At 42.3% G+C, this 22817-nt stretch overlaps 1 protein-coding gene across 1 annotated transcript in view; it reads right to left on the bottom strand.

Annotated features, from left to right (window-relative positions):
• Positions 1-359: 359 nt before the first annotated feature.
• Positions 360-22817, bottom strand: part of BPGM (bisphosphoglycerate mutase) — a 31839-nt gene continuing 9381 nt past the window's right edge. Inside the window, exons 2-3 of the mRNA XM_061414756.1 lie at positions 18207-18856; positions 360-980 (exon numbers count right to left, since the gene is read on the bottom strand). Of these exons, the coding sequence (XP_061270740.1) occupies positions 802-980; positions 18207-18807 (780 nt within the window). The 5' untranslated portion in view covers positions 18808-18856 and the 3' untranslated portion in view covers positions 360-801. The remainder of the gene's footprint in view (positions 981-18206; positions 18857-22817) is intronic.

The following is a 22817-nucleotide window of genomic DNA, read 5'->3' as shown; positions in this document are numbered from 1 at the left end:
GATGAAAGCAGAGACTAATTCAGTAGCCTGTACTTAATACTTAGGAATCATATGGAAATACTTTGGAGGTACCATTTTCAGACACAGAACTTATTTTTAAATCAATTTTAAGGAGCCCAAGATTAATGTTTAAAAACAAAAGAGAACATGAACAGCTATGGCTGTCTATATGCTGCTAATTCCAGCACTAGAGAGGAATTCCACCAGATGTCAAACAGGATGTCTCTGGACTTGAGACGAGCAAAAGGCCTTGCTGTTTGTAGCTGGCTGCTTTGGAAGAATCCATCTGTGACTCTCCCATTTAATGGGCCTCTGGTCTTACCTATCAGAGTACAAAAGACTAGTAATAAATACTTAAGTAGAGCATATTATCTAATATCCTTTATTATCATCCCAGAAATTTTCTATAAATACAAACGTCTTATTGAAGTGAAGGTCTGTCAATAGTGACTCAATACTGATTTACTGAATGAGGACGACCTTGAACTTAAGCTTCACTTGTTGCTTTTCCATCTCAGAAACTTAGGACATTGATTAAGCCCCACTGGTGATTAACTTAGTGACTAATTAAAAGGAGGCTGGCAGGGGTTAGCACATAAGGCTATGGGCATCCTAAAGCCTTTAACTGGGCCAACGTTAAGACCTAATTACCTCTACAAACTCTACCCCACAGCCTAGATCTGGAAAAATCAGGTGGGAAGACAGAAAAAAAAAAAGGGGGGGGTGTGGGAGATGAGCACTCATAACACACCGCATGCCATTCCTTCTGCAGCTATTCCTAGCCAGCACGTGGGAAAAACTTTATTTGTCAGCTCGTTTCACTTTTCCTTGATCGTCAACTTTCTTAATGGCTGCTTGGATAGCCTCTTGGTCGCCCAGGAACTGGTGAGGCCCAACAGTACGCAGGTTCTCGTCCAGTTCCAGGAGAATGGGGACCCCAGTAGGAAGAGTAATGTTGATAATTTCTTCATCCGAGATACCTGGAGATCAAGAGGGGAAGAAACAAGGTGTTAAAGACAACCCAGGAGGAAGCTCTGGTTACGTATTTACGTGCACACTTACTTAGTCCCACATTAACTGTGTGTTTGGAACCATGCCAGATACTCAAGGATTCCAGCTATGGTCACTGGAAGCCAAGGACATTCCAGAAGATTTAAAAAAAAAAAAAAAAAGAAAGAAAGATGAGACAGAAATTTACATTACATCAAATCTTAGGAAAACATGTTTTGGGGCAACCTGTTGCTGGTTGTTTCCTAACTAAATGATTGACAGGTCTCGTCCTCTTGCCCTTTAACATTCCAACTGCTGGGAGAGCAAGGTGTGTGTGGGATCTGAGTTTCCAGACCAGGGATTAAACCCACAGCCTTGGCAATGAAAGCATGGAGTCCTTAGCCACTGGACCACCAGGGAATTCCATCAGATCTTTTTTAAGTAACCTGAATCATAGGTTGTTCAACTTTGACCAGAAGAGCTGGAGTTGTAGCAAGGGTAGTAGCAGCCGTGGTGGTTATAGGTTTTTTGGGGTTTTTTTAATGAGTGCTTTAAACGATAAATAGCTAATGTACATTTCACATGCCACATACTTTTCGAAGTACTTTATGTGTGTTAACTTGTTTAATCAGATATGCACTATTATTTTTCCATGTAACAATTTTGACACAGAGAGCTTAAGCAAACAATTCAAGATCACACAGGCTGTAAACAAAGCCTGGATTTAAACCTAGCTGAGGAGAGCGAAAAAGTTGGCTTAAAGGTCAACATTCAGAAAACTTAGCTCATGGTGTCCGGTCCCATCACTTCATGGCAAATAGATGGGGAAACAGTGGAAACAGTGGCTGACTTTATTTTTCTGGGCTCCAAAATCACTGCAGATGGTGATTGCAGCCATGAAATTAAAAGACACTTACTCCTTGAAAGGAAAGTTACAACCAACCTAGACAGCATATTGAAAAGCAGAGACATTATTTTGTCAACAAAGGTCCGTCTAGTCAAGGCTATGGTTTTTCCAGTGGTCATGTATGGATATGAGAGTTGGACTCTGAAGAAAGCTGAGCACCGAAGAATTGATGCTTTTGAACTGTGGTGTTGGAGAAGACTCTTGAGAGTCCCTTGGCCTGGGAGGAGATCCAACCAGTCCATCCTAAAGGAGATCGGTCCTGGGTGTTCATTGGAAGGACTGATGTTGAAGCTGAAACTCCAATACTTTGGCCACCTGATGCGAAGAGCAGACTCATTTGAAAAGACCCTGATGCTGGGAGGGATTGAGGGCAGGAGGAGAAAGGGACAACAGAGGATGAGATGGTTGGATGGCATCACTGACTCAATGGACATGGGTGTGGGTGAACTCCGGGAGCTGGTGATGGACAGGGAGGCCTGGTGTGCTGCGGTTCATGGGGTCGCAAAGAATCAGACACAACTGAGCGACTAAACTGAACTGAAACCTGCTACTGCTGCTGCTGCTAAGTTGCTTCAGTCATGTCTGACTCTGTGCGACCCCGTAGACGGCAGCCCATCAGGCTCCCCGTCCCTGGGATTTTCCAGGCAAGAACACTGGAGTGGGTGAACTGAAACCTAAGTGTCTGTAATTAGTATACAATGTTTTTCAAGTTTTTCTGATTCAAAATGGACAAAGAGAAGAGAGGAGACCTGAAGAAATGGAGTTAAGCTAATTAAAAGGTAACCGAAAGTGTTCAAATTATCTGCTTTAAAAACAGACATTTATTATATAGACTTCTAAACTCTAACCATATGCTTCTGTGCTATATTAACAGAAAGGACCTAGGGAGAGCAAGTTCTGAGGCAAGTTCAAGGGTCCTCCTTTACTTGGAAGGTGAGAATGGTAGAATAAGTTAGTGGCAGTTAGTTATCAATGCACTCTGTTGTTTTTATTAACTAATGGTCATAACTCGGAGGCCCTCTCTGGGCCTCCACTGCCTCTGTCTAATTAAAAAAAGAAACACACACTCTTCTCTACCACCATTACACAGGGTGTGAGGTAGAAGGAACGGACTTAAAAAGAGAAACATGACAAAGGACAGCATGAAAAGTATTTCTTCTTTCTCCACTAGGAATTCTCTTCTAGGTTGAAGATTTAAAGAGTAGGCTACTAACACATTACTTTGTCCTGCGAAGCTCCCACCCTCACACTGCAACCCTACCTATGATTACCACTCCTAACTAAAGCTGGCAAGAACAAATAAATTCAGACCAGACAGCCAGCTGTTTAGCTGGGAGATGACTGCCTTGGATTTTAAGAGCCCTCGGGCTCTGTCAGGTCAGATCTGTCAGCTGGACGCACAGCAGCTGCCGCATGTAACCCCTGGAGACAGTCAGAGCAGAATGCAACAGCACGTGGTTTAGAGCCAGCTCACCGCTAAGGATATAGAGAAACTGAAATCCTAATACATTGTAAATTAAGAGTATAAGATCCTGTGGAATCTTTGGGAAACAGTCTGGCAATTCTTCAAACAGGTAAACACAGAATTACCAGGGGACCCAGCAATTTTACTCCTAGGTACACACCCAAGAGAAATGCAAACATATGTCCACACAAAAACCCATACCCAAACCCTCAGAGCAGCATCATTCATAACAGATAAAAGATGGAAACAGCCTAAAAGTCCACCAACTGATGAATGGATGAATTAAATGTGGTAGATCCAGACAATGGATTATTATTTGGCAATAAAAAGGAATGAAGTGCAGCTGCTGCTGCTAAGTCACTCCAGTCATGTCCGACTCTATGCGACCCCACAGACGGCAGCCCACCAGGCTCCCCTGTCCCTGGGATTCTCCAGGCAAGAACACTGGAGTGGGTTGCCATTTCCTTCTCCAGTGCGTGAAAGTGAAAAGTGAAAGTGAAGTCGCTCAGTCATGTCCAACTCGTAGAGACCCCATGGACTGCAGCCTGCCAGGCTCCTCCGTCCATGGGATTTTCCAGGCAAGAGTACTGGAGTGGGGTGCCATTGTCTTCTCCGGAATGAAGTGCTGATACATGCTAAACATTGATGACCCCTGGAAACAGTAGGCTAAGTGAAAGAAGCCCGTCACAAAGGAGTATATACTGCATGGTTCCATTTATACCAAATGGTGCCTTCCCAAGATGGTTCAGCAGGCAAAGAATCCGCCTTCCAACGCAGGAGACACAGGAGACGTGGGTTTGATCCCTGGGTCAAAAAGATCCTCTGGAAGAGGCCATGGCAACCCACTCCAGTATCCTTGCCTGGAGAATCCCATAGGCAGAGCAGCCAGGTAGGCTACAATCCAAATGATCACAGAGAGTTGGACACGGCTGAACAACTAAGCACGCATGAGGGCCAGAACTGGCAAATCTAACAGTGACGTAAATAGGTGTGTGGTTGCTTAGGGCCAGAGGGGATGGGAGGACTGCGCAGTGACAGCCAGGTATGGGGTGGTGTTGTTTTTTTTTTTTTTTGAGGGTAATGAAAATGTTCTGAAATTGACTGTGCTAATAGATGGACAACTCTGTGAATAAACAACTCTGTGAAAAGCCACTGAATTATATACTTTAAATGGATGAACTGTATGGCATGTGAATTATATCTCTAGAAAGATGTTTGAAAAACTACTGAACAGATCCAGAGAAGTTTATGGTTCAAATCACAAGACAGTTAAGGTAGTAAAATTGGACTTTAAAAAAAAATTCCAACTTCCAGGACTTCAGCTCTGGTCATCTGACTCGTCGATGGCTATTTCCACCTCAGTACTAGGAGAGAGGAGAATGTTTATGTCCGTGTTCTGCCCTTGTGAAGGGCTGGGTGCTAACTGAACTCCAGAACCTAGAGGTCTCATGTTTTCAAGACTAGTACAGGGATGAATGGGCTTCGCCTGCGGCTCAGCAGTAAAGCATCCACCTGCAGTGCAGTAGACCAGGGCTCGATCCCTGGGTTGGGAAGATCCCCTGGAGAAGGAAATGGTAATCACTCTAGTATTCTTGCCTGGGAAATCCCATGGACAGAGGAGCCTGGCACGCTACAGTCCATGGGGTCGCAAAAGAGTAGGACATAACTTGGTGACTAAACAACAACAACAGGGATGAACTGACTTGTCCGATCCCCTTGAAATAGCTAACACACGGGGATTATCATGGGCCAGGGTTAGGGGTTATGATGTGACCTCAGAGAAAAGTGCTAGGTCTTCGGCAAGGGTCAAGGGACACACGTGGAACTCATCTGACCATGGCCTCAGATCTAACCAGGTGTAACAAGTGTTATTTTTAAGAGCGTTACTCAAGCTCATGCTTATGGCTTAGATAACAACCCGGCTTTGTGTGGGACCAAATGAAAGAGCAAACTAAACAAAGGCCACGAGAACTATAATATTTCACCTATAAAGAAAGGAGAGTTCAACAAAAATAGAAATATTTCCAATAAATAAAGTTGACATTCCACTTTAATGACTACTCAAGCCATTCACAGAGCAGACTAATTACTTACAAATATTTAAAATACTTAGACCACTTAATAATCAGTCAACAGACTTAGTGACTGACATTTTAAAAAAGCAAATTAGGAAAAACCACAATGAAGCCATTACTCATTCCTCAATTTTGGCATAAGTCACATTCTTTGTCCTAAGAGAGTTAAGCAAGCAGAACTCCTAAGGCTAAAAAATGCATCTGCATTGGATTAAATCAAACCAAATCAATACTATATTATGCAATATCATATTACAAATGCATTAACGGGAACATCATATGAAAGTTATAATGAGTGGCCAGATATCACATCCTCCATCTGATAATGGGTTTAGATTGTTTTAAACGACATCTAAGAATGTTCTGAAGGGAAATATCTAATCCCGAATCAACCCCTTCTCCAACTCCCAACTGTTGTCTTTCATTCTTGAATCTTCCACGTAGGAGCATCTGAAAGTTAACTGCAATCCATTTTAATGACTGGGATATTTCAACTAAGAAATAATGAAAGTTTGATGGTAAGTCAAAGGAGTAACTCAAAGCCAATATGGGAAGAAATCTTAACAGCTTAATTCTCTGCACACAGGACCGACTTCAAAAAATCAAGACTGTATCTACAATGATTCCCCTGACCACTGAGCAGGAACAGGAACCATGGACAGTCATGAAGATCCCCACACAGATATACAGCACTACCCCTCTGCATTCTATCAGCGGTGGCTGAGCAAATACTCACTTCTCCCACCAGGATTGTAAGGCAATGTTTTACCCACTCTTGTGATGCTCATGCTTTTGAACGGGGCCTTATGCAAGAATTTAGTAATGTTTGTTCAACTGTAAGGAATTTTATCATGTGTTGGCTGCTGGAATCCAGAAATTTTTTTAGCTTAATGATCCGATATTACAACTATATGAATTAAGTAAAGGCTGTTAGGAATAGAATGTTAACAAAAACTCTAAGACATATAGTCTGTACATATAGTCCTCAGAGGACTATGTCGGAGGTACAGTACCGGCCAAATTTCAGGAGATCGAAACGGAGACTCACAGTGTGCCTCAGAAGTACAGACTTTGCATGTCCAGGTCCAGGTGCTGCATCCTTGCACCAAGAATATACGGCACCTGACTTAATGGACCCTTGGCACATGGCCGAAATGAATGAACCTGAACTCTCTAAGCTTTCAAATTAAATCTAGTCCCTTACTGTTGAAGCTCTCACTAAAGATTGTGATTCCTTTATTACCTTTTTAAGGAAAAAAAAGAGAGACGGTCAAAAAGGCTGAAGAAAAAGTCATTTGTATTTAGTGCACAAACAGCAAATAACTGAAATTAAATTTGTCTTCTATATATTTTCTTTGGTTTTCTCCAAAGTGTTTGCCCAAAATCTTTGAATATCAGGAAACAAGAGAAAAGATGTTTGGGGAGACAGATCTATACAGGACAACGTGTGTGTGCGTGCTCAGCTGCTTCAGTCGTGTCCGACTCTTTGTGACCTTGTGGACTGTAGCCTGCCAGGCTCCTCTGTCCATGAGATTTTCCAGGCAAGAATACTGAAGTGAGTTGCCATGTCCCCCTCTAGGAGATCTTCCTGACCCAGAGATAGAACCCATGTCTCTTGTGTCTCCTGTATTGGCAAGTGGGTTCTTTACCATAAGCGCAACCTGGGAAGTCCTGGGAAACCCCAATTACATGATGCATATTTTGGGGAATTAGAGAAAGAGGGCAAAACTCCGATCAAATTATACAAATGGGAGCTGCCAGCCGCGCCCCCCTTCCTTTTCCCAATCACATCAGTCACAATTAAAACCCCACTGACGGGGACTTGTGATGAGAGTTCTGTATTCTTCTGTTGCCAAAATAAGAGCTGACACAAGATTCTGAATTTCATATATGTTCCACCTACTTTTAATTTTATTTCTTTTAGGTTTGAATGCTATCCATGTACAACTTAAAAGACTGGCCAGGGGAGAATTAGAAATTGGTTATTTGAGTAGTGTAACATGATGATAACATAACAGCCTCTGCTTTAGAATAAGGCAGAGAGTAGAATCCATCCTACATCTAATTTTATAGTTAAATGCTTTACAATTTTAAAAAAGGAAGGTTTCTATAAATCAATAAGAGAAAGTGTAACCATACTGCTAGATAAGCATTTGCTTCACAGAAGAGAGGCCTGACTTTGCTACTTCTGAAAATATCCCACAAAATGCCAAAGGTGACTGGTCAGTCAGTCCCTGTCCCCACAGCAAGTCCCAGCTGACCTTTCCTCCTTAAGTCTCTAATTTCACTTCATCATTCTTTGCCTTGTTACGTGTGCAGCTGCACACAGTTCTTCAGTGGGGCAAGCCCATCTTGCATGCCACTTTTACTCCAAACTTGAAACTGCCTAGTCCTTTCTTGAACCCAGACTAAACAATCCACTTCCGCTGGCAACAGGCAGACTACATCCAATGCTTCAGTTCAGTACCTCGCTTCTCCTCCAATGTGGGCCTTCAGGAAACAAACAGGAAGTGGCTCTGCCAACCACAGAGAAAGAAACACACACCCGTCTGGAATGCAAAGGAACAGGGAGCTATTAGATCCTAAGCCTGGGCTAGGAGTCATCGTGGTCGTAGCTGGTGAGAGGTGGGCCCTGCTGTAATCTCGACTTCTTAGTACAGCATGGGCAGTTGTTTATGCTGTTAAAAATCAATAAAGCAGCCCATCATGTAGAGGCTTTCTTACTAGATAGTATTTCATATATTTAAGTCTTTCTTCTGAAGGAATTAAGAACTACTATAAAGTTCAAAGTAAAGCAGTCCATGTCACTATACCAAACAGAAAGCCTTTGCACAGAGAAGGAAACTATCAACAAACCAAAGGCCAGCATTCTGAATGGGGAAAGATACCTGCAAAGTGATACATCCGATAAGGGGTTCATATCCAAAGTAGACAAGGAATTCAAACAATTCAGCATTAAAAAAAAAAAAAAGCAACCTGGGCAGAGGACCTGAATAGATGTTTCCCAAAGGAGAAATGCAGATGGCCGACAGACACATAAAAAGACGCTCAGCTGTACTAAACATCAGGGAAATGCAAATTAGAACCACAGTGAGATACCATTTCATTCCTCTCAGAGTGGCTATCATCAGAAAGACAACAAATAACCACTTCTGGCAAAGGTGGAGAAAAGGGGACCCTGTGCACTGTTGGCAGGACTGTAAATTGGTGCAGCCATTATAGAAAGCAATATGCAGGTTTTTCAAAACATTAAAAATAGAGCCACTATGCTGCTGCTGCTGCTGCTGCTGCTTCACTTCAGTCATATCCGACTCTGTGCGACCCCATAGACGGCAGCCCACCCGGCTCCCCTGTCCCTGGGATTCTCCAGGCAAGAACACTGGAGTGGGTTGCTCTAATAATTTCACTTCTGGGTATTTATCCAAAGAAAACAAAAACACTAATTCAAAAAAAAAAAAATACACACAAACCAATGTTCACTGGAACATTATTTATAATAGTCAAGAAACGGAAGGAACCTAACTATTCATTGATAAATTAATGGATAAACAAGATGTGGTGCATATACACAATGACACATTACTTAGTAATAAAAAAGATAGCTTGCCATTTGTGACAATATGGATGGATCTACAGGGTATTACACTAAGTGAAATCAGGCAGAGAAAGACAAATACCATGTGATCTCACATGTGAAACCTAAAAAACCAACCAAACAAAACAAATGAAAACAATCAATGATTGTTCAAATGAAAATTTAAAAACATGACTTACAGGCTTCCCTGGTGGCTCAGTGGTAAAGAGTCCACCTGCCAATGCAGGAGACATGGGTTCAATCCCTGGTCTGGGAAGATCCCACATGCAGTGGAAAAACTAACCCCATGCATCACAACTGAGCCCACGTGCTGCAACTCCTGAAGCCCACGCACCCTTGGGCCTGTGTTCCACAACAGGAGACGCAGTGCAATGAGAAACCCACACACTGCAAGGGGAGCAGCCCCCTCTCGCACAACTAAAGAAAAGCCCATGTAGCAGCCAAGACCCTGCACAGCCAAAAATACATTTTAAAAATTAAAAAAACATGATTTGGCTATACTAAATAGCAGAGTAAGACATAGAAACAAAGCAAAACAAAATACCGAACCACAGTTTTCCAGTAAGTTCAAACACTTGTTCTAATTCCTACCAGAAACATGTATGCAAAATGCCCAGAACTGTGTTTAGCGCACAGCATGCGCTCAAAAAAGGGCCATCTCATATAGCTGTACCAGGGAGTGTCATTCACAAACCACAATGTAAAACCATAATAATATAAGACTCAATTAGTTGCATGAAATTACCTTTTTATACTTTACTTGCCAAAGATACTCAAGTCAACTTCTCATAACAGTATTCCAAACAGAAAGATGAAGGGAAGGGCTACTTTTCAGGAAAAAAATTAAAACAGCTCAGGTGGTAAGTATCCTGTGGACAGAGGAGCCTGGTGGGCTGCCGTCTACGAGGTTGTACAGAGTCGGACACGACTGAGGTGACTTAGCAGCAGCAGCAGGTAGTAAGAGGAGACTCACTGAACTGGGTTTGGGCTTTGTTCACTTATCATGGTCATGGCTAAGCCCTGAGGTCTGTCTGGGTTTTACTTTAATTCAACAGCATCTGCCTTCTTTCCCACAGGCAGGATTTGACTGACTTTAGGACAGAATCAGGAGAAGAAATTGGCAACCCATTCCAGTATTCTTGCCTAGAGAATCCCGTGGACAGAGGAGCCTAGAGGGCTGCTGTCCATGGGGTCGCACAGAGTCGGACACGACTGAGCGACTTCACTTTCACTTTTCACTTTCATGCATTGGAGAAGGAAATGGCAACCCACTCCAGTGTTCTTGTCTGGAGAATCCCAGGAATGGGGGAGCCTGGTGGGCTTCTGTCTATGGGGTCACACAGAGTTGGACACGACTGAAGCGACTTAGCACCAAATATTTGAGAAACAAAATAACATCTTAGGAACTTTCTCCATTATCAGGGTACGTACAATCTAGAGTAGATGAGTAACACGTGCACACTCTTAGCCAAAAGATCTTAAGGCCCTTGGAGACTTCAGGGCAGACCAATTTCCCAATTAGTTCCGTGACTGGCTTATCATTCTTTCCAATCCAAAGTTACAATAAGGTATTTGTATAAGACAGTATGCTGTCATTGATTCTCTCAGTTATCGTACTCTGCCCAACAGAAGGCAAGATGCTTTAAGTGTGTCGAACAATTTAAGAACAGTATGGGGGAAAACTGCCCACTTCCTTGAAAGATCCTGTTTGAAGGGGAGAATTTTACAGAAACATATCTAGAAAACAGGACTAGGAATCAGATCAGTCTACAACAACAATCATTGTTACCTTTGTGACCAATGCAAAGAATTTAGCAACTTTTGTACTTACAGGGAATAGGCAATCGGGTCACACCCATTTCAAAGATTCATTCTTAATACAGGTGAATAACCTTTATAATAAGATGACCATATAATTTATCATTCAAGCTGGGGCACTTCAGAAAGTGAAAGGAGATGCTGTGAATAACTGTACTAGGGTAATAGACATTAGTCAAAAACAGGGGGATGTATAGAAATATAAATTCACAGAAAAAATAAATTAGCAATTAAGATGGTAAATTTTATGGTTTTTCAAAAAAATATCTTCACTGTTGCGTGAGGGCTTTCTCTAGTTGCAGGAAGTGGGACCTACTCTGTAGTTCTGGTGCACACACTTCTCATTGTGGTGGCTTCTCTTGTTGCAGAGCACAGGCTCTAGGCACATGGGCTCAGCAGTTGTGGCGCATGGGCTTAGTTGCCCCCACCACATGCGGAATCTTCCTGGGCCAGGGATTGAACCCATGTCCCCTGCACTGGCAGGCAGATTCTTAACCACTGGACCACCAGGGAAGTCCTTTACATTTTTTTAACACAATAAACACATATAAACACAAATAAATTGGCCAGTCATCTTTTTCTATTAGAAAAATCTTGTATTTTCCCCTTAAAGTAAGGGGGTGTGTGCCTCTTGCTCAGTCATGCCTGACTCTCTGCAATCCCATGCACTGTAGACCACCAGACTTCTCTGCCTATGGAGTTTTCCAGGCAAGAATACTGGAGCAGGTTTGCCACTTTCTACTCTAGGGGATCTTCCTGACTCACAGATTGAACCCTCGTCTCCTATATCTCCTGCATTGGCAGGCGAATTCTTTACCATTGCGCCCCTTGGGAAGCCCTTTAAATAAGCGAGATTCACTTAATTTTTGGAATCTTGGAAAGTCAGTATCTGAATTCAATTTGTTGTTGCTCAGGGGCTCAGTTGTGTCCGCCTCTGTGACCCCACAGGCTGCAGCACGCCAGGCTTCCCCGTCCTGCACCACCTCCGGGAGCTTGCACAAACTCATGTCCACTGAGTTGGTGATGCCATCGAACCACCTCGTCCTCTGTCATCCCCTTCTCCTGCCTTCTATCTTTCCCAAATCAAGATATTTTCCAAATTCAATAGAATGTTGTTTTTTTTTTTTTAGATTGAGAATTTATCAAGTACCACATGAAAATTAGGTTTCCTAACCTTCCAAGAAGATCCACCAGCAAAGCAGGAGACCCTGGTTAGATCTCTGGGTTGGGAAGAACCCTTGGAGAAAACAATGTCTACCCACTCCAGTATTCTTGCCTGGAGAATTCCATGGACAGAAGAGCCTGGAAAACTACAGTCCATGGGGCCACAAAGAGTTGGACATGACTGAAGCGACTAACATGACACATGTAGCCTTCATACATGAACTCATGAAGGTTAATGACATATAAAATAACTAATGTTGGTATTCCTATTTGTGAGCATATCATCTACAATAAATTTTTTAAAGGGCTATGATCTCACTAAATTATCAGAAATGACATGGAAGAAATAAACACTTTCTTCTGATCTTTAAAAAGTGACTTATGCTTAATTCTTGGAGCTGTGGCATAGAATACTTGGATCTTCTTTTTCAACATACACTGTAAGAGAAATTTTGGTAGAGGGAATTAGCATTTAGAGGATTCCTAAAACAAGAGATAACAAGTATTTATGATGTGACCCTAAAGCCTAGTCCAGTCTACTTCCAGCATGTGAAGTCCTTTTCTTCCACGTTAGGCATGGACGTTACTACAGGGAAGCTTAGCAACAGCAAAGAACCCTGATGAATCTTAACAACAGTACCACCAGGGGGTACTACAGACCAAAAGGGAACAAAGCTGTTCTCCTCCCAAGGATCAGGGAGCCAAGATCACAAACCACTCTTAAGACTTCCTCTGATTCATGTCAATGTATGGCAAAAACCACCATAACAATGTAAAGTAATTAGATTCCAATTAAAATAAATAATTAAATTAAATTAAAAAAAAAAAAAGACTTCCTATGGACAAACTGCAATCTTCACTCATTTGCTTCCCCAGCTATTGGCTTGTGCCTAATGATATATTCTGGTTTTTCTGCCAATTTTTTCCCCCTGAATGTCTGCCATACTTCCTGGTTACCAATCCTACCATTTCTACCTTCCCTATCTCCCTTCCATATACCTCCCTTGTCTTCTCCTGCAGACAACAGCCAGCCTTATACCTTTCTCTACACGTACCTTCTATTCTTTGTATAACTGACCTCTTCGAGCATGAACACTCCTGTTTTAAATCAGTTATTCCCCAAATGAAAACATTTTTTATACAGCTTGTTTACAGTGATAGGGATAGGAGTTATAATTTAAAGTTGCTCCTACTTCATTAATCTCTGAAAGGTAAGTTCAGTTCAATTCAGTAGCTCAGTCGTGTCCAACTCTTTGCGACCCCATGAATCGAAGCACGCCAGGCCTCCCTGTCCATCACCATCTCCCAGAGTTCACTCAAACTCACATCCATCGAGTTGGTGATGCCATCCAGCCCTCTCATCCTCTGTCATCCCCTTCTCCACCTGCCCCCAATCCCTCCCAGCATAAGAGTCTTTTCCAATGAGTCAACTCTTCACATGAGGGGGCCAAAGTACTGCAGTTTCAGCTTTAGCATCATTCCTTTCAAAGAACAGCCAGGGCTGATCTCCTCTAGAATGGACTGGTTGGATCTCCTTGCAGTCCAAGGGACCCTCAAGAGTCTTCTCCAACACAGTTCAAAAGCATCAATTCTTTGGTGCTCAGCTTTCTTCATAGTCCAACTCTCACATCCATACATGACCACTGGAAAAACCATAGCCTTCACTAGACTGACCTTTGTTGGCAAAGTAATGTCTCCACTTTTCAATATGCTATCTACGCTGGTCATAACTTTTCTTCCAAGGAGTAAGCGTCTTTTAATTTCATGGCTGCAGTCACCATCTGCAGTGATTTTGGAGCCCCAAAAAATAAAGTCTGACACTGTTTCCACTGAAAGGTAAGTTAGTTCCATACAATCCATATTAAAGGAAGAAAGACCTTCACAAGAAAAGTTAATTGAAGCCTAAGAACAAATGCCCACTAATTTCTCACTCAGTCGTGTCTGGACTCTTTGTGACCCCATGGACTGTCACCCACCAGGCTCCTTTGTCCATGGGGATTCTGCAGGTAAGAATACTGGAATGGGTTGCCATTCCCTTCTCCAGGGGATCTTCCCAACCAAGGGACTGAACCCAGGTCTCTTGCATTGCAGGTGGATTCTTTACCATCTGAGACACCAGGGAAGCCTCAGTAATGCCTATAAATCCATTTCTGCCCCAATGGTCAAAGCTGTGTTTTAATTTTTGTATTTATTCTATACTCCACATCCATGCACTTCTCCTTTGTTACCTGTCACTTCCATGTATTTGCCCCAAACTACTGCTTTCCAGGGCTATATCAAATCCTCTCATTTTTAAATCTCATTGATTATTTTGTAGCTTCAGTAATTCACATACAACTGACCCATACAACTGACCCATTGAACGTACACAATGGCTTTTAGCATATTCAGAGTTGTGCAAACATCACCACAATCAGTTTTAGAATATTTTCACCACCCCAAAAAGAAACCCTGCATATATAAAGCAGTCACTCTTCACTCCACCCTCTTCCCCTCCAACTCAGTCCCAGGAGACAAACAATCTATTTTATTGTCTATATAGATTTGCTTATCCTGGAGATTTTATACCAGTACAATCCTACAATATGTGATCCTTTTTGATTGGGGTCTTTCATGTAATAATGATATCGAAGCTCACCCACATTATAGAATGTTCACTAGCTATTTTTTAATGCCGAATAATATTTAATTGTATGGACATACTACATATTTCATCTGTCCAGTCATCCACTGATGGGCATTTGGGTTGCTTCTACATTTTGTCTTTTATGAATAATGCTGCTTTGAAAGTTTGTGTACAAGTTTTTGTTTGGACATATGTTTTCATTTCTCATAGGTATTGTTATGCACTTAACTGTATTTCCCCCAAAAAACGTATGTTGAAGGTAACCTCCAGCACCTCAGAATGTGATCTCACTTAGAAATGAGTTTTTATAGAGGTAATCATGTTAAAATGAGGTCACTGGGTTAGGCTCCAGTCCAATATTTTGGGTATCCTTATAAACAGGAAAATTTGGACAAGATGCAGAGACACACAGGTAGAACCCCAAGTGAAGATGGAGGGTTGCACTGATGCATCTACAAACCAGGAATGTTACGGATTTCTGGCAAACACCAGAAAATGCAAGAGGCAAGACAAGATTCTCTCCTACAGCCATTAGGGGGAGCAGGACCCTGCCAATACTTGATTTAGGACTTCCAGCTCCCAGGACTGAGAGACAATTATTATCTGTTTTTCTAAGCCACCCAGTTACCGGCCCTTTGTTACAGTCACCCTAGGAAATGAATACAGGAATGTATCTAGGGGTAGAACTGTTGGATCATTGTTTCACCATAAAGGAACTGCCAGATTGTTTTCTCAAAAAGCTGTATCATTTGGTTGTTTTCAATAAATTATTAGTGATTTCAAAACCTCCCTCAAATACAGTCAGCTCTTCTGTGTGTTACCTTGTCCTTGACGAGTAATTCTCTCTCCAACCCCACCAAGATGGCAATCCTCCTAACCACCATTTATTAAGCCTTCCCATATTTTTCAAAAAAGAATAATAACATGGTTAAATTACCAATGCACTAATAGAAGGGGGTATTAGAGTAAGCTATAGTTGGGGCTGTAGAATAATCTAAGCACTCTAAACGTTAAGACAGGCAAAGAGTAAGTAGTACCAGACAGCAGGAAATTGTCTTTAAAAGGAGGATTTCCAAGCTGAGATGGGGAAGAGAAGAGGATCCATAAGGAGATGATGGCAGTTTCTTGAACGAAGGGAATCTGGCCACAGAAAGATCTAAATTCCATCTCTGGAAAAAAGGAATTAGTCTGGGGAGAAGAGAATATATCTTCTGGAAGAAACTTTGAAATTCTGAATTTTGGTTTGTTGTTCTCCTGAAAGGAGCCTCAACTCTTCTTCAAACAATAAAGTACTATAATAAACCCAGTAATGATGAAGTTATATATACATATTTAATCAAATATCTGACTATTCTGAACAAGGAAGAATAAAACTCTTTATACAGTTGAGTAAATAAGATACACATACATACCCACACATAAACAGATCAAGCACCATGCCTGGCCAATAAAGTTTTTAACAGCTAATAAAGTCTATAGGTTTCAGATCTCTGCACAAGGAATGGATGTCAGGTATACGAGTTATGACTTGGCTCTTGGCCATGTTATAAAAATTAGAGGGGAAAAAAACACATGCTAAAGGTTTACATTAAAATCTCATAAAGATCACTTCATTTTGTTAACAATAACCTATTTTCATTTATTTCATGTGCAATGTCAACCTTTTCATTTTTCACAGCCTTGAATAGAAAAGCAAAGCAGAATGAAAAGGGAATGTTGGAGAAATACATTCTAATGCCAGTGAGCTAACTGCTGACAGTGACAAGAGACAGGAGAACACCAGACAGAGCCCATCACACAAAATGCACAACCATCAGGATTATTTGGGAAACGAGCGCATCAAGGCTGTATATTGTCACCCTGCTTATTTAACTTACACGCAGAGCACATCATGCAAAAAATGCTGGGCTGCATGAAGCACAAGCTGGAATCAAGAACGCAGGGAGAAATATTAATGACCTCAGATATGCAGATGACTCCACCCTTATGGCAGAAAGCAAAGATGAACTAAAGGGCCTCTTGATGACGGTGAAAGAGGAGAGTGAAAAAGCTGGCTTAAAACTCAACATTCAAACAACGAAGATCATGGTATCTGGTCCCATCACTTCATGGCAAATACATGGGGAAACAATGGAAACAGTGACAGACTTTATTTTCTTGGGCTCCAAAATCACTGCAGATGGTGACTGCAGCCATGAAATTAAAAGACACTTGCTCCTTGGAAGAAAAGCTATGACCAACCTAGACAGTGTATTAAAAAGCAGAGACATTGCCAACAAAGGTTCATATAGTCAAAGCTATGGTTTGTTCAGTAGTCATGTATGGATGTGAGAGTTGGACCATACAGAAGGCTAAGCACCAAAGAATTGATGCTTTTGAACTGTGGTGTTGGAGAAGACTCTTGAGAGTCCCTTGGACTGCAAGGAGATCAAACCAGCCAATCCTAAAGGAAATCAGTCCTGGAAGGATTGATGCTGAAGCTCCAATTCTTTGGTCACCTGATGTGAAAGCTAACTCATTAGAAAAGACCCTGATGCTGGGAAAAATTGAAGGCAGGAGGAGAAGGGGACGACAGAGGACAAGATGGTTGGATGGCATCACCAACTCGATGGACGTGAGTTTAAGCAAGCTCCAGGAGACAGTGAAAGATAGGGAAGCCTGGAGTGCTGCAGTCCATGGGGTCACAAAAAGAGTCGGACTCGACTGAACAACAACCGGGATTGTTGAGTGAAGGGAGAAAGGAGAGAGAAAACCCCTGAAGATGTTACAATGCAATCACGGTGCCCCAAACTGGTGAGCTCGAGTCCTTCGAAGAGTTCATGTTACTTAAGAGATAGGTAACAACAGTACTTTCTAGAACACAACATCAAGGAATTAAAATTAAAGCTACTGATTATCTCTAATAAGCCATCATTTTCTTTTCCTTCTCCTGAACTTTCTCCCAGTCGATGACTAAATCTGGTCTGGAAAGAGAAGACTGGAACAAAACAATTATCCAGGAAACCTACGTCTGAAAATACAGCAATGGTTGTTTAAAGCTGGAAGAACATGAGCAAGACTAAAATCTATATAATTTTACTTATCGTGAAACACTAAACAACCAACAACAAAAAAAATGTACCTTGCATACCATTTCTACAGAAACCTCTTCCCTCCCCAGCCTCCTCTTACCTGGTTACTACAAAAGACACATACTCTTTTAAATCAGTGCTTCTCAAGCACTTGGAGAAGCCCAAGCAGCAGTATCAGCATCACCTGAAAATTCTTTGGAAAAGCAAATTATGGAGCCACACCCCGGGCCTACAGGCTCCAAGAGTGGGGCCAGAAACCAGGGGTGGTCCAAATGCTCCCTCCCTTCAGGTGATTCTGAGGCTTCCTGAAGTTAGAGCAAATAATACAAACGTAAAATACCCAGGATTTCTGATAGAACAAAACAATCCTTAAACGGCTGAAGTGACAGAAGGTGCTAGGGAAGGAAAGTCTATAATGTAAACTGTGCATTATTAGTTTAGAAACCATGTTCTTTCTAGACTAAGACCTGGTTAGTAATAGCATGAAGATGGTACCTTCCAGATATTTCAGGAGTGCCCGGCAGCTATTTCCATGAGCAGATATCAGAACGGTTTTACCACGCAATACTTCAGGAGCAATCCTCTCATTCCAATAGGGAAGGAGTCTCTCCAGAACATCCTTTAAGCTCTCGGATCGTGGCAGCTGATCCAAAGGCACATCACACACTTTATATTTCCGGTCGTTGTAGATTTCATGGTAGTAAGGATGGGACTCCTCGATGGGAGGAGGGGTCACGTTGTAGCTCCTTCTCCACAGCCTCACCTGCTCCTCGCCATGATTCAATGCCATCTGCTCCCTGTTGAGACTGATCAAGGCTCCGTAGTGACGCTCGTTGAGACGCCAGGAGCTCTCCACAGGAACCCACTCCTGCCCCAGCTCTTCCAGGATCAGCCAGGCTGTGTGGATAGACCGGTTCAGGATGGATGTGAACACGAGATCAAACTCAAAGTTTAGTGCTTTGAGTTGCTTCCCACAGTTCCGCGCTTCCTGCAGTCCATCACTGTTGAGTTTCTGATCCACCCAGCTACAAAAGCGGTTCTCTTTATTCCAGGCACCCTCTCCATGTCTTAACATAATCAGTTTGTACTTGGACATATTGATGGCTGAGCTTCTCTAGGGCCAGTGTTCAGTGACAACAATATATCTAGATGGAGAAGAAACAAGAAGTATGAAAGTTATATGTTTCATTCAAATGACTACCTGGGAGTGGAAGCACAACTTTCCAACAGCAAGTTTCTAAAATACACTGGAATGATTCCTTGAACTGTTTTGACATCAGGCATCCAGCAACTCATACACACTATGGCACATACGGGCAGAGTCTACAGATAATTACATGGAACCTAGTTAGCTGACTTAAATTTTCTGATGGTTAGATAGTATACGTTAATTGGATGACATAAAACAACAGAACACTTCATTCTAATGGCATGCTACATTTCCATCAGATAAAAAGGCAGTTCCTGCTTACAGAAGAGACGATTTAATAGAATGAGTTGTACATGTCTAAAATGATGACTTTAGAACTGGGAACTCCCAGCTTTGAGAAGCTGATTCAAGATGGAAGGAACACCCTTCTCATTCTGTTTTCCCTCTGGTGAAGAAAGAAATATTTACAGTCTTATCTTATTATAGAAGTTATTAAACATGCTAATTCAATAAACCACATTCAGCTGGTATGTAAATCACCGAGTGGAGAAAACTGGCTCTTCAATGCCATAGTCTACACCACACACACAAGAAAATCTAAGTTTCAACATTTAAACAATACTAAGATGATTCTGAAAGAGATGGAAATACCACACCACCTGATCTGCCTCTTGAGAAATTTGTATGCAGGTCAGGAAGCTACAGTTAGAACTGGACATGGAACGACAAACTGGTTCCAAATAGGAAAAGGAGTTCGTCAAGGCTGTATATTGTCACCCTGCTTATTTAATTTCTATGCAGAGTACATCATGAGAAACTCTGGGCTGGAAGAAACACAAGCTGGAATCAAGATTGCCGGGAGAAATATCAATCACCTCAGATATGCAGATGACACCACCCTTATGGCAAAAAGTGAAGAGGAACTCAAAAGCCTCTTGATGAAAGTGAAAGTGGAGAGTGAAAAAGTTGGCTTAAAGCTCAACATTCAGAAAACGAAGATCATGGCATCTGGTCCCATCACTTCATGGCAAATAGACGGGGAAACAGTGGAAACAGTGTCAGACTTTATTTTTGGGGGCTCCAAAATCACTGCAGATGGTGACTGCAGCCATGAAATTAAAAGACCCTTACTCCTTGGAAAGAAAGTTATGACTGACCTAGATCAGATCAAATCAGATCAGTTGCTCAGTCGTGTCCAACCCTTTGCGACCCCATGAATCACAGCACGCCAGGCCTCCTTGTCCATCACCAACTCCTGGAGTTCACTGAGACCCACGTCCATCGAGTCAGTGATGCCATCCAGCCATCTCATCCTCTGTCGTCCCCTTCTCCTCTTGCCCCCAATCCCTCCCAGCATCAGAGTCTTTTCCAATGAGTCAACTCTTCGCATGAGGTGGCCAAAGTACTGCAGTTTCAGCTTTAGCATCATTCCTTCCAAAGAACACCCAGGGCTGATTTCCTCTAGAATGGACTGGTTGGATCTCCTTGCAGTCCAAGGGACTCTCAAGAGTTTTCTCCAACACCACAGTTCAAAAGCATCAATTCTCCAGCGCTCAGCCTTCTTCACAGTCCAACTCTCACATCCATTCATGACCACAGGAAAAAAACCATAGCCTTGACTAGACGGACCTTTGTTGGCAAAGTAATGTCTCTGCTTTTGAATATGCTATCTAGGTTGGTCTAAATTTCCTTCCAAGGAGTAAGCGTCTTTTAATTTCATGGCTGCAGTCACCATCTCTAGTGATTTTGGAGTCCCCAAAAATAAAGTCTGACACTGTTTCCACTGTTTCCCCATCTATTTCCCATGAAGTGATGGGACCAGATGCCATGATCTTCGTTTTCTGAATGTTGAGCTTGAGGCCAACTTTTTCACTCTCCACTTTCACTTTCATCAAGAGGTTTTTTTAGTTCCTCTTCACTTTTTGTCATAAGGGTGGTGTCATCTGCATATCTGAGGTTATTGATATTTCTCCCAGCAATCTTGATTCCAACCTAGATAGCATATTCAAAAGCAGAGACATTACTTTGAGCAACTGAACTGAACTGAAGATGATTTCAACCAACCTTAGCATTCAATATGGTAGTCACTTAAATAATCTCTCACCTGACTCAAGATGACAGTTTTTGGCAGAAATAAATCTGGATACAAAACAAGCTATCAAATCAAGCAGCTGAGAGATGCTGCCTGTAGGAACAGATTACCAGAAGCAGGTCTGCAGGAGTGAGAGGAGCACACAGATAGGGAGGCCACAGCTCCTCCTCGCAACCCTTCAGCTGTCCTATCCATGCCAGCCACATCGCAGAGGAAGACTCTAGTAAGGTGGGACAGGCAACCCTAGAGTGTTCCTGAACCCCCTAACTGAAGCTGCTAGCCCAGAAATCTGGACCCACTCAGTCCCCTGGAGAAAATCTGCAGCCTGGCTGCACCAGCCTGCCTCACTGGGCTTTCACCGGACACATCCACACTGACAAATGCTACTCGGTTTGTGCACCCAGCACTTTCCACACCAGGGGGCACAGATTATACAAACATCAGGGCCTGGTATTCTGCCATTCTTGGCAACTTCCATGAACTGGAGATACTCTGTCTCACTTAAACTGTGATTCGCCCACAGTTATATAATAATCAGTGATGAAGTTAATTGGAATCTGGACCTAATTTCTTCCTTTCTTTAGTTAATTCCGAGAGATTCTGAAGTCGGAGGAAAGTCTTTACAACAAAGCTTTCAATTTCAGAGGGTCAAGAGCGGACCTGAGGGAAGAAGCAGATGGAGATGATCTGCAAGTGGTTGAAAGGTGACAGCAGTTAGGTTTATGACCTTCCCTTCTCATCGGGCGTCAGTGAAGTCTGACCTTCATTTAGTGCATTGCAAAGGGAAGCATCAGGTTATCAGAAGAGCCTGGGCTCAGGACGCAGGTGAAGGTACCTTGCAGAGCCGAGACTTTCCAGAGGGAGAACGATGCCTCTCCCCTCAACCCAGATGGGCATCAAGGGGCAGAAAACTCAAAATGGGATGAAAGGCAGCTAGGCAGTGTTTGGCTAGGTGATTACTGGTACCTGGAAGTGGAGTATCCATGAAACGAATGAAGCTCAAGCTTTAGGGCCCCTCACTTGAACAAGCTACTTCTAAGGTGCTGGGAGAGACCAATTAATGAATTCACATGGATGAGAACATGTATGTGTGTTTAATCAGCAAAACAAAGACACTTGGGTATTGTTTTTTTGAACAGCCCACCCCAATCCACTAAGTGCTAGAAGCTTCTGGCCCATCAAAAACTGGATTCATGCCCATGCAACATTTTATTTACTGCCCTGTTTTTGGTGGTGGTGCTGGAGGGGGATGGAGAAAAGAGAAGCTGTCAATGGTTCTCTACCTCAGCCCTTACTGTGTCTTGTCAAGCAAGAAGCTCCTTATAGCAAAGAAGTTATTTTTCACTTCAAATGAGTGTGATGCACAAATATTGTAGGCAGATGCACCTCTTCAACATCTTTTGATGATGAACTATTCTGAGGGGGAAAAAAGTGTAGCAATATCATAAACACTCAGGCACCTATCACAAAGCTTTACAGTATTTTAATCAGCTGTATTTGTTTACTTTAAGAAATAAGACACTTTCTGTTTCTTCCCTCTCAAAATATATACACTGGAGCAGAGAAATAGTGCTACAGCCACAAAGACTCTACAAATACACCAGACCCTTATTATGGTGCACAGAGGGCAAACACAGGGTAAGATACTGAACTGGAGCATCTACTTCAGGTCAATAAAGTCCCTTCCCTCTCTCCTCCTTGCTATCAACTAACCTTTGCCATTTAATTAATGGCTGAATATTTACAAAGGAACTGTTGAGGTTTACAGCTTGCAATCTTTATGATTCAATCTCTGTAGGAGCTGGTAAGCCAAGTGTTTACCAACAAATACAACACTGCAGTTTCATTTAAAGTTTCAGGCAGG

Source organism: Bos javanicus, chromosome 4, assembly GCF_032452875.1.
Source record: "Bos javanicus breed banteng chromosome 4, ARS-OSU_banteng_1.0, whole genome shotgun sequence".
NCBI classification, from domain to species: domain Eukaryota; kingdom Metazoa; phylum Chordata; class Mammalia; order Artiodactyla; family Bovidae; genus Bos; species Bos javanicus.
This window is presented reverse-complemented; position numbering and strand designations above follow the sequence as displayed.